The 10,551-nt window shown below is 38.3% G+C and overlaps 1 protein-coding gene and 1 long non-coding RNA gene across 4 annotated transcripts; one reads left to right on the top strand and one right to left on the bottom strand.

The window, feature by feature from the left end:
- Window positions 1–373: 373 nt before the first annotated feature.
- On the bottom strand, window positions 374–4,566 carry LOC111402547 (ATG8-interacting protein 1-like). Of its 3 annotated transcripts, none has more exons than XM_023030929.1 (3): window positions 4,452–4,566; window positions 1,579–2,401; window positions 374–718 (listed from the first exon to the last, which is right to left on the bottom strand). In XM_023030929.1, exons 2-3 carry the CDS (start codon window positions 2,371–2,373, stop codon window positions 626–628), a joined length of 888 nt encoding a protein of 295 aa, XP_022886697.1. In that variant the 5' UTR covers window positions 2,374–2,401; window positions 4,452–4,566; the 3' UTR covers window positions 374–625. The 3 variants fall into 3 exon arrangements, with proteins under 3 accessions (XP_022886697.1, XP_022886699.1, XP_022886698.1); XM_023030931.1 differs by having other exon boundaries at window positions 1,579–2,373; window positions 4,452–4,551; XM_023030930.1 differs by having other exon boundaries at window positions 1,579–2,398; window positions 4,452–4,541.
- A 5,234-nt stretch (window positions 4,567–9,800) lies between these two features.
- On the top strand, window positions 9,801–10,347 carry LOC111402805. Its single transcript, XR_002704358.1, has 3 exons — window positions 9,801–9,847; window positions 9,959–10,030; window positions 10,277–10,347. It is a non-coding gene; the product is annotated as an uncharacterized LOC111402805 (long non-coding RNA).
- Window positions 10,348–10,551: the final 204 nt, after the last annotated feature.

Here is a 10,551-nt window from a genome sequence, read left to right as displayed (position 1 = left end):
TTTAATCTAAATCAAAATCAAACAATCAATATTAACATCTTTCGTGAGTCCTACAACTTTTCAATCACACATTTCAAAAATTTATATCACAATCTACTACAAAATTTAATTTTAATCCCCACCAAACTTCTACATAATACATCGGGAGAATGACCTTAATAAACTAATTCTAAAATAATTTTGCAATAAAGAAAACTAACAAATATAGATTCTGTAAAAAAAAAAATAATAATAAAAAAAAAATTAAAACTTTTAACTTGCAAGCAAAATAATGAAACGTATGTTCATCTTCAAATGACTAATAATGTATCATCTTTAACGGCCTAAACCAAAATGTATAATCTTTAACGACTAAAACCCAAAGCCAAATACGAACAGGAATTCACAGCTCAGATAAGATAATGAATCGTAAAGGGAAATAAAATTGCTTCGTTCAGTTTGTTTGTCACATTATATCCATAAGTTTACATACATACCAACCCTATGATAGAGCATACAAAAAGCAAATGTAAACAAGCTTAGTCAAAAGAGAATTGATAGTCGAATTTCCCAATAAAACTTAGAATATCACATACAACGAACTCTGTCGTCCTCTTAAGCTTTTCGTCGTCATCTTAACGTTCTGCTAGGGGCCCCTGCGGATAAGCGACCCTTGTCGCTGGCCACCAACAATCAAATCTTTAAATCGAGATAAGGGGCCCAGCAACCTAACCATCCTCTGTAGAGACAATATCATGTCAACAAATGCAAATAACTAAAGTCTTCAAAAAAATAAGACAAAAAATAATAATAATAATAAAATCAACCATTAATGCATTCTAACAATATTAGAAGTCGAGATACCGTATAGAACAAAATTCTGTTGGGTTATTTAACTTTTACACAGTACAATTTGCTAGTATGAACACTCACGTTGGGGTGAAAACTGTAAAGCATGTGAACAGTTTCTAATTCATGCAAATTAAAACATATTGCAAGCAAATATGCACAAGTTGGTGGACAAACGTCTCTTCAGCAAAAGCTCAGCAGGCTTGATATGTTATTTCACTTTCTCCTTCCTATCCAATAATCCTAATGCGCATGCAGATGCACCGAGACACGAGAATACGAGTACTCGGACATGAGTATAACCTTATAGTGCTTAAAAATGAAATATAAATTTATCAAGCTACATGGATAATAGAAAACATTGTTGTATTATACAAGGTCATATGGGAAAAGAATCCAAAGTGGCAAACAGATGGTCTGGCCACCATCCTCAAAAAACTAGGGTAACTTATCAAGACTAGAAAACTTGAATCGTCTCTCAATTATTTGAAAAAAATAAAAATGAAAATACAGTACTTCTAGAGTTGGACAAAAAAATAAAGCATCTTCAATTAAATCATGGAATTAGGTAGTCTGATTTTCTGGATGCCACTGTCATAAGGAATAAACAGAACAACTATCAAATTATGGAAACTAGGACACAATAATGCAATAAAAAAGTGTCGAACTATCAAAAGTTGATACCATGATTAACCCAAACTAGGAAGCATTAAAATAATCAAGAATTTTTAAAATATTAAATGTTGATACCTCATCATTGATACTAAATTGCCACTTGAGGCACAGAACTTGCCACCTGTTACCAAGAATTACAAGCCCCATAACAGCTGCAGCAATGAAAATAGACCAAACTGTGTTTGTTTCTTTTGCATGGGCATATAAAGAAACAGCCCGCCTTTTCCACCAAGCTTCACAAGGAAGGTCAGCCTTGTTTTTATCTAAAGGCTTCTGAAAATTTGACAAGCCTGAATCTGAGCTATGATCGGAAGGTTGTATCACATCATCAGCCCCCAAGTCCTCAACAGTGGTAGACCTGACAGGGGTTGCTTCACTGTAGAGCGAACTAAATTCTGTGGTGTTGTAAATGCTCTGCAATTCGTCAGAGTCCATATAGTTTTCCAAGTCTGAACCACTGACCGGTAACCTGTTACCCTTGTCATCAAAAACATGATTTCCAGGAAATTCATCAGCCATCAGTCCTCTGATACTCGTATTTTCTATGTCCTCTGCATCTGATTTACTCCCTTCCATTGCAACTGTATTGGGACCATCATCTTCACCTCCCCTTTCTTGCAGTATCTCATTATACTCGGATTCCAATGGCAAGTTCTCATGCTGACTTGGAGGAAAAACGAAATGACTGGACATAAACATAGCACGAGACAATTCTGCCTCATTCTCTCCACCTAAGTTATTGACGTTATCATTGCTCGAGACAACCTGTTTGGGATGAGGAGCAGCAGCATATGCTGATGCAGTAAGTGATACAACTTCCCACTCATTTCCTCTAGGAGCAGTTTCCTCCTGCTCCCCATTATCTGCCATCTACAAGAATCTCTAGCTTTTAAGACTCCTATTCGCCAAAAATATAAACAGGAAAAGAACACAACCAGATAGAAGTGAGAACACAATTGCCAGAAGCATAAATATATGGTATCGCGTGACATCATCCTATTTTACAGAAAATGTCAGAAACCAAACCTCTTTTCACAAGCACAAAAAATGGCATAATAAGCATGATGTATTTGTAACAATAGTATGTGATGATGCCACCAATATTTCAATCATTAATTCAAAGTCAGTTCATTTAGGCAAAATATATTTTACCTAAAGAAATTTTTGATATGCACAACAACAAGAAGCTAAGCCTTATTCCCAATAAATCTAGTCAGCTAGCTGATCATTTTAACAAGAACTTTAACCAACTTCCAAATGTTATTAATGGAGAACCTCTTTTAAAAAGCATGTTCAATAGCATCAAAATATAAATCATCTCAAAGTCCAAAAATGATTTCATCTTCCCCATTACAATTTACAAATGCAGAAGTCAAAATTTTCAAATAGTGTTTCATATAGCAACTTTCCTCAACCCACATACCCATTCAAATCTACTCCATCGAAAAATGGTCAGAATTAACAAATTTATGCCTCCCCAGATCATTTATTTGTCTCTTTAATTAATCATATTTATAGAGTATAAGCACTGAAAGCAATAATTTAACTATTGTCACTACCACGATTCAATGATTATTTAATCCCACTCCTGCTTTTTTCTTTAAACGTGTATATCAAATTTTAGATCCATAATTCTTTAAAATTTTCTCCAACTCATTTTGGCTCTTCTATGCAACCTACGTTGACTCCTGTTCTCCTACCAACCATATCCACTAGGTCCAAGTATTTTGTGTAAAAGTGACCCACTGTTTCAATTTCCCATTCTAATTTTATCATCCAGACCTCCTCCATTGTCAAGTTTGAGACCAACTATGAAGACTCTGTCACAAAATTAGTTCACCAATATAAATAAATATCATTATGCCTAAATCTAAGACAATGATAAGATGAAATATGCCCCGAAAGGTACTGTCAAACCAGGGAAACTTGAAATGCTCGAGTTGGCAAAAAGAATAACCACCGTCATAATTTATTGTAACTATTTCAACAAATCCTTCAAATGGAAAAAGAAAAAAGAAAAAACCAAGACTTGTGAAGCTAATAAAACAACTAGCAAAGGCATTCAAAAGTTATAAAGTGTATGTGCATCCCCGTTTATGTTGTAAGTGTATATATCCAAAGCAGTTATCATATAGAAAATCCATTTATTCTCTTAGCCAACATTTTCGTAAAAGAAACCTAAATGACAAATGCACAAATGCACACAACTATTCATGATACTAAGTTCACATTTGTGCTTGTAGTACATGAATGGTTTCTAAAGTAAATCAACAATTCACAAAAAGCCAAGAAAATTTTTTAATACTTAATCATTGTCTAAAAGCTGAAGATATTAGAGTAAGACTACGTGTACTTTTTTAAATATGTTCTCAACATGCCTCCTCATATTTTTTTATATAAAATATTTGACGCGTCCGGAAGCTTGTATATGTATTCATACTGTGGCAGACCCATTATGGGTCGTGCGGGGTTGGCCGCCCCCACTCAATATTCAAAAACCTTCAATTGGGCTTTTCTAAATTTAAATGTTAGATTTTTTTGGGTTTCTTTCACAATTTATTTTAGCCTATTTTCTATCTCAACTCCACTTAACCATAAATCTAGGTGCGTCCCTAATTCATATAAATCTTGTCTTTCAAAAAACATGAATAATTAATTCTGTTAATAAGCTATCAATTCAATTGAAATTGCTAAATAGGGGACCAAAAGAAGTTTTAAAGAGACAAAATTTAGGAATTCTTTCGCTGTACCAAAAAACATTAAGGAATACATGTTCAGTAATATAGCAGAAGTTAATATAAATGCTGAGTAACAAAAACAAACAGATCTGATAACAATTCAAACAAAAAACAATTAAATAAAGCGGATAAAAGTACAGGATACACAACATGATCATCAGATTAATAGAAATAAACTTATAAATCAATCGACGATTAAAAAGTACTTACAGAAGTTAGAGATAAAGATCGGCTGCGAAAAGATTGAGCTCCTGAAAGAAATGATTGAAAGTGGCTCAGGAAACGTAAATCGAGAGATATAGAATAGTATTTATACGGTGAAAATGAATACTCTCGCACGTCGAATCATTAACCGGAATACCACGTTGCACGAATTGTAAAAACCATCCACTAAACGGCGTCGTATACATTCTAACGCTGTAAAATCCCGAGTTAATTATTTTAATGGTCATTGAACTTATATAGATATTCGATTGCTCACTGAAATTTAAAATCGAATTTTGGTTGCTAAATTTTGAAAAATATTATACGTTACTGATAAAACTTTTATCTCAAACCTTTAACGAAATTGATGGTGTGGCTTACGGATATGTGGTGTCCCATCACACCAATAAATTTTGAGATAGTCGTATTTTGATCACTAAACTTTGAAAAATATCTTCTAGTGGAAATTACACCGCATGTCAAAATCTTGATTTTTACTTACACAAATGTCATTCTTTTTCTGACATTACAAATATGGCAAATTATGAAAGTTTTGGACTAATTTACCCCTCTGCATAAATGTAATACCTTACAGGTTTTGCATTAATTGTAGATTTGACTAGGCAGTGTTTGGAGAAGAAAAACAAAGAAAAAAAAAGCGAGATGAAGGAAGAGAGCCAAACGTCGCCTCTCACCCAAAACAACGTCGAAGCTCTCTGCAATCGTCGACCCTCTCTCTGCCCTCTCTCTGCAGTCGCCGACCGCAATCACAGCCTTGGACGACGATCGTCAACGTCGAAATCACTCCCAGTGGCCGTCGAATCGCCCGAAGCTGAGCACAACGTCGAGGCCGTCTTCTCCCTTGCGACTGCCAGAGAAACCGAACAAAGGCGAAGGTAAATCCACCCATCTTCTGACTTCCCATTGTAATTTCAAGTTTTGTTCCTCTTTGTTGGCCAATAGTAGGATGCAGCCACATTTTTTTCATTATGCAATTGTTGAACAAGTAGAAGGTGCAGATTGCTTTTTGAAATGCACATTTTATTTCCTTTGAAGAAGTAAATTTTTTATTTATTTTCGTTAGTGAAAATTATCATTGAATCTGAATTCAATTGCTGGCGGCCTCCTCTTGCAAGATGCCTTTTGACTTGTAATGTTATGCATACAAGTATTTTCTCTGTACAATTTCTTGCAGTTTTCCTAGCAAATTTTGTACCGTTCGTAGTGTTTATCATGATATAATTGTCACTGTCTTCTTAAGCTCAGCATTGGTGTACTTTCTAGATATTTCACAGTTCATGATAATACTGTTGTCCTAAAAAGTGTGTGAATTGGTGAAGTTTTTAGAATGTCAGAGAAGCTTGTGCTTGGTATTCCTTATTTTTTGTGTTTTCCTCCACTTGTGTATGGCTCGAAGTCCATCCTAGTTGGATGGTAGGGATCGAACTCTAAGAATTACTCGTGCCATTCTTCAATTTAGTTGTTTAGTGTACTTAAACATTTCTGAGCTTTTGATTCCATGTGGATCGCGTCATGTGTTTTCAACCCAACTGTTTTTGAGATGCTCGGATTTTTCCTAATCCCTTAGACACCGTGAAACCTCACTAACTGAATGGTTATCTTCTAGGGTATTGTTTAACACAACACCTAGAACAGCCTGTCGAACCATTTTTTTTTTTAGCCATTTCCTCCTGAAACTCCAAACCTTCAGTTGTGTATCTGAAAACCCACCTTTTCCAAGTCATCTCAGCCATAAAATTAATGAACCGTGAAGTTCCTCATTTTATGCTACCATATTAGAAGTAAAAATTTAAAATTATAGTTGATAGATCCCGAAGTAGTCCTACATAATATTCCTCCATTTTGGATACCATATGATAGCAAGGCTCATTTGAATGTTTGTCTTGATTGTGGTGACCAGAGTAGATCCCTTGGGGGCGCAATATCACATGAATGGGAGATGTAGATAAGTGGAGAAAATAAATATATTGTCATGTGGAATTACAATTTCGTCTCAGTAGGGTGGAGTTGTTTCTATTAGAAACTATGTCAGATACATGGAATTTCATTGAGATGTGTAGTTGTCTGTAATATTACCATCTAATGTTGATTCTTCTTCCGATTGACACATTCGTTTTATCATATCACCTTCTGGTGGAAAGATTCAACACGCAATCAAAGTATTGACCTCCGTTTCAGTTTCTTTTTTCTTTAGATTGTGGTCTACTCCGTGTAATTGCTTTAAAATCCTAATCTAATGATCTAGTTATAGTCAGTATGATTCTTATTGAGCGTACGACGACATGTGTACTTCATATAGACATATCGATTTTGGCGGAGTATAATTGTCACACCATACAAAATGAAAATGGAAGCTGTGGATTAAAAAACTTTGTTCAGGATTATTTCAGACGTATGATTACCACCATTGGGGATTGCAGGTTGATTTGAATTGCATCTTGCTGCCATATGCAGGTTGGAATTTCATAATCTGAAAATCGAAGAAGCATTGTGACAAAAACTCCCATGTAACCGGGACTTTTAACATGCTTTCCACGCCCCACCCAGTTAATAAATTTTAGGGTAAGAGGCATTTGTAGTCTTTTATATTGAATTGTGAAGAGCAGTGGAGTTGGGAATACTTATTTAGTTTATCTTTCTCATCATTTGTCTGACCTACTTCTGCTATCTTTTTCTTTTTCCCCTCTTCTTTCTGGTAAGCTGTGACTGTGAACATGGATCTCAAAGATCTCTGTTCACAGTTTATTCCAATTTTATATTTCCTTAGACTTAGACAACATGGATTTTTTTAATATACTGTAATATAATGCCATAGGATACCGTTATATAACGGTAGAGTTTTAGGTGTGTTGCTGGGCATTAGGCACATGGTAATGAAGTCTAATGTTTGTTAATTATTCTGCTTATCAATATCACGTTTCCATTATTTATATTCCAATCACTGAATGCTAAAGCTTGTATAATACATCAATCATTTTCAATCATTTGTTTACATGCATTATTGGGGCCCCAATCCATTCAAATATTTGCTTTAATATTATGTGGTAATAGTGATTAAGTTACGTCATTTTTATCTCAGCAATAACAAGTTCAATGCCTCCCACTGGACTGTCAATCATTTGTTTACATGCATTATTGGGGCCCCAATCCATTCAAATATTTGCTTTAATATTATGTGGTAATAGTGATTAAGTTACGTAATTTTTATCTCAGCAATAACAAGTTCAATGCCTCCCACTAAACTGTCGTTCCTGACAGTAGAGCTCAGGTTTTCTCGACAGTTAGGCCAGCCTTCTTGCATGTTTGGACATCAACTGTCGGTATGTTTGGACATCAACTGTCGGTATAGACAGATCTCGACAGATCATCTATCGGTACCGACGGTTGTAGTCAGTTTTTCTCGACAGTTGAGTGTGTCCATGCCTTAGTGTGTTTCATTAAACTGCTACTTATGATACAATATCTTTAACTTTATCCAGTAACCCGAGTGAGTTTTATGAATGCATATTGCAGGACACAGGATTGATGGAGTTTGATTATTGTATTCCAGAGGAGGCAAGGTTGCGGGCCCACATTTCACAGAGGAGCAACTTGAAGTATGTGAAGACAGTGATGGACGTTTTCGATGACCGACAGCGCGACGAGTTTCGAAACTCCCCATTCGGATATCTGGCCGAGGTTGCAGAGATTCAATTCTCTGCCCAGCTCATCCAGCAGCTCGTGTTCAGAACCATTCGCACTGACAAGGTTAACGAGCTCTGGTTCAATGTGCAAGGCAACATGATGAGATTCGGTCTACAGGAATACACCCTTGTGACGGGGTTAAGATGCGGTTTATTCTCGGAGGGTGATGAGTTCAATCGAGTGTTGGAGAGGAGAAGGCCGAAGGAGAGGTACTTCAAATCCATGGAGAAGATATCGTTGGCACAACTCCAAACTACTATTGGCCGACCTTCGATGGCCCGAGCCGACCGCTACAAGCTAGGGCTCGTGCTAATAGTCGAAGGAGTTTTCAATGCCCCTGATAATAACGTCGGAATTGATTTGCGTACACTATCTATTGTTGATGACCTAGATATCTTTTTTGCCTACCCTTGGGGTAGAGTCGGCTATCGGCGTTTGCTGCACGGATTCCGAGGTTTCTGGGCAAAGAAATTTCTGAAGGCGAAGAGGAGGCAAGAGAAGGAGGTTACGTACACTATTCATGGATTTTCCATTGCCATGCAGGTACACAATGTTTTAAATACTAGCATATCATGCTTTATTTGTTTGCCGTCATGTAGCATCGTGCGTACCATCTCAGTTATTTTTTCTGTTTGTCTTGATGGAACAGGTTTGGGCGTACGAGGCAGTTCCCGAGATTGGGGAACGTTTTGGCCAGAGAGTTGGGGAACAAATGCCACGATTGCTTAGGTGGTCCGCACGAAAACAGCCACAGTATCGTACATACAATGCATTCTTCAAGAACGTGCGGGTATGGATACCACGTGTTACTTTTGTTATTCACGTTTCATGTCATTCCTGAATCTTTTCGTTTCTAATGTATAACCGTACATTGCAGTTGCATGTGTATGCCACACTTCGTCCCACCGACGCTGAGGCGGAACAGCAGTATTTCTCCACTCTCGTGCCGTACGATGATCCTCCGGTGCCTGTGCTGGATGAGATTGCCAGGAACGTTGTGGGGTTCAGTTTAATGCATCACACGGAGGTAGTGAAAGTGGCGGCCAGTTGGTGAGGCAGGAATCCGATGACGGAGTCTCGAGCGGAGGAGGTGGTGAGGATGACACGTCTGGAGATGAAGGTGCCGATGCCGAGGAGAGTGGCGAGGGCGCCAGTGAGCGATCCAGCGTCGGTGCGGATACTTGTAGAGGGCAGACCGGTGCGTCTTCCACACCTCCAGCGACCTACGTATCTTCTCCAGTGCGAGGGCCGACGAGGAGACACGGCCAGTTCGCACATCCGGATCAGGCGTCACCAAAGAGGAGGTGGAAGAGATGTTGTTCGACCAAAGAATTCTCTTTGAAATGCGACTCCGCATCGGCAAGCTTGAAATCGAACAGCACGTGACATCCGAATGTAAAAAACTCCGAGCTTTCTTTGCAACCCTCGTGGCCCCACCTGCTCCGACCCCCGTTCCAGCCGCGATGCCCTCCGATACCGAGGGTGGCGTTTCAGGTAGTATTCCGCAAGGTATGAATGTTCAATACATAAACCGTTTGGTTTATAATTTTCACCCATGTTTGACAGTAGCACATGCACCTGTAGCTCACATTTTTTTCCATACGACAATTGCGAGTTAGAAATACGTGGAGGAGAAATGGAGCATTCTCCAGACGAGCGAGACATGCGAGCAGATACAGGAACTGCACATGTACAAGGTACGTGGGTTATTTATGAGCACATTGAAACTTGTTATTTGACGGAATTTGTATGTTGTGGAAGTTGGGAAACCTAATGTATTCACACAGTTTTCATGTTCTCATCAACAGATGGAGGAGACATCGCGGCTCGCCCGGACAACGTACACGACCCACTGCCCGTAGCAACCGACGAACAGATAGGTACGTTGTCATGTGCTACGATTTTTCCCTACTATATTCGATGTCATCTACTTCCGTTCTGAATTCATGAAAATGCAATAACATATTCATGTGGTGTGATTGTGGTCTCCAATTAGGTGGAGAACAGATGGAGCCGATATTTGCCGTCCCGAATTTGAACGGTAACATGGGAATTATTTTTCTCATTTTCTTTCTTCCTGTACGCTTCCATTATCTTCCAACTGCAAACGTCGAACACATATGCAGTTACATATGTGTTGTAATATCAGATGGAGGAGCCATGGAGCCCTCACATGCGGCCCCGAGCAACGATGCCGACTATCAGGGTTGCGATGTTACGGATGGTGATGGTAAGTTCATTCTCTGCATCACTTATTGTATGTTACGTATGCTACATGAAGGGCATTTATGGTCACTAACTCCCCCCTCCTTTTGAATTCTCGTAGGCGATCTCGCTGAAGTCCCTGTTCCCGCCAGTGTAGCCGAACCAGGACACGGAGTTCATACGACGAGTCGGCGCT

The sequence above is a fragment of the Olea europaea genome, chromosome 10 (assembly GCF_002742605.1).
Source record: "Olea europaea var. sylvestris chromosome 10, O_europaea_v1, whole genome shotgun sequence".
In the NCBI taxonomy this organism is placed as follows: Eukaryota; Viridiplantae; Streptophyta; class Magnoliopsida; order Lamiales; family Oleaceae; genus Olea; species Olea europaea.
This window is presented reverse-complemented; position numbering and strand designations above follow the sequence as displayed.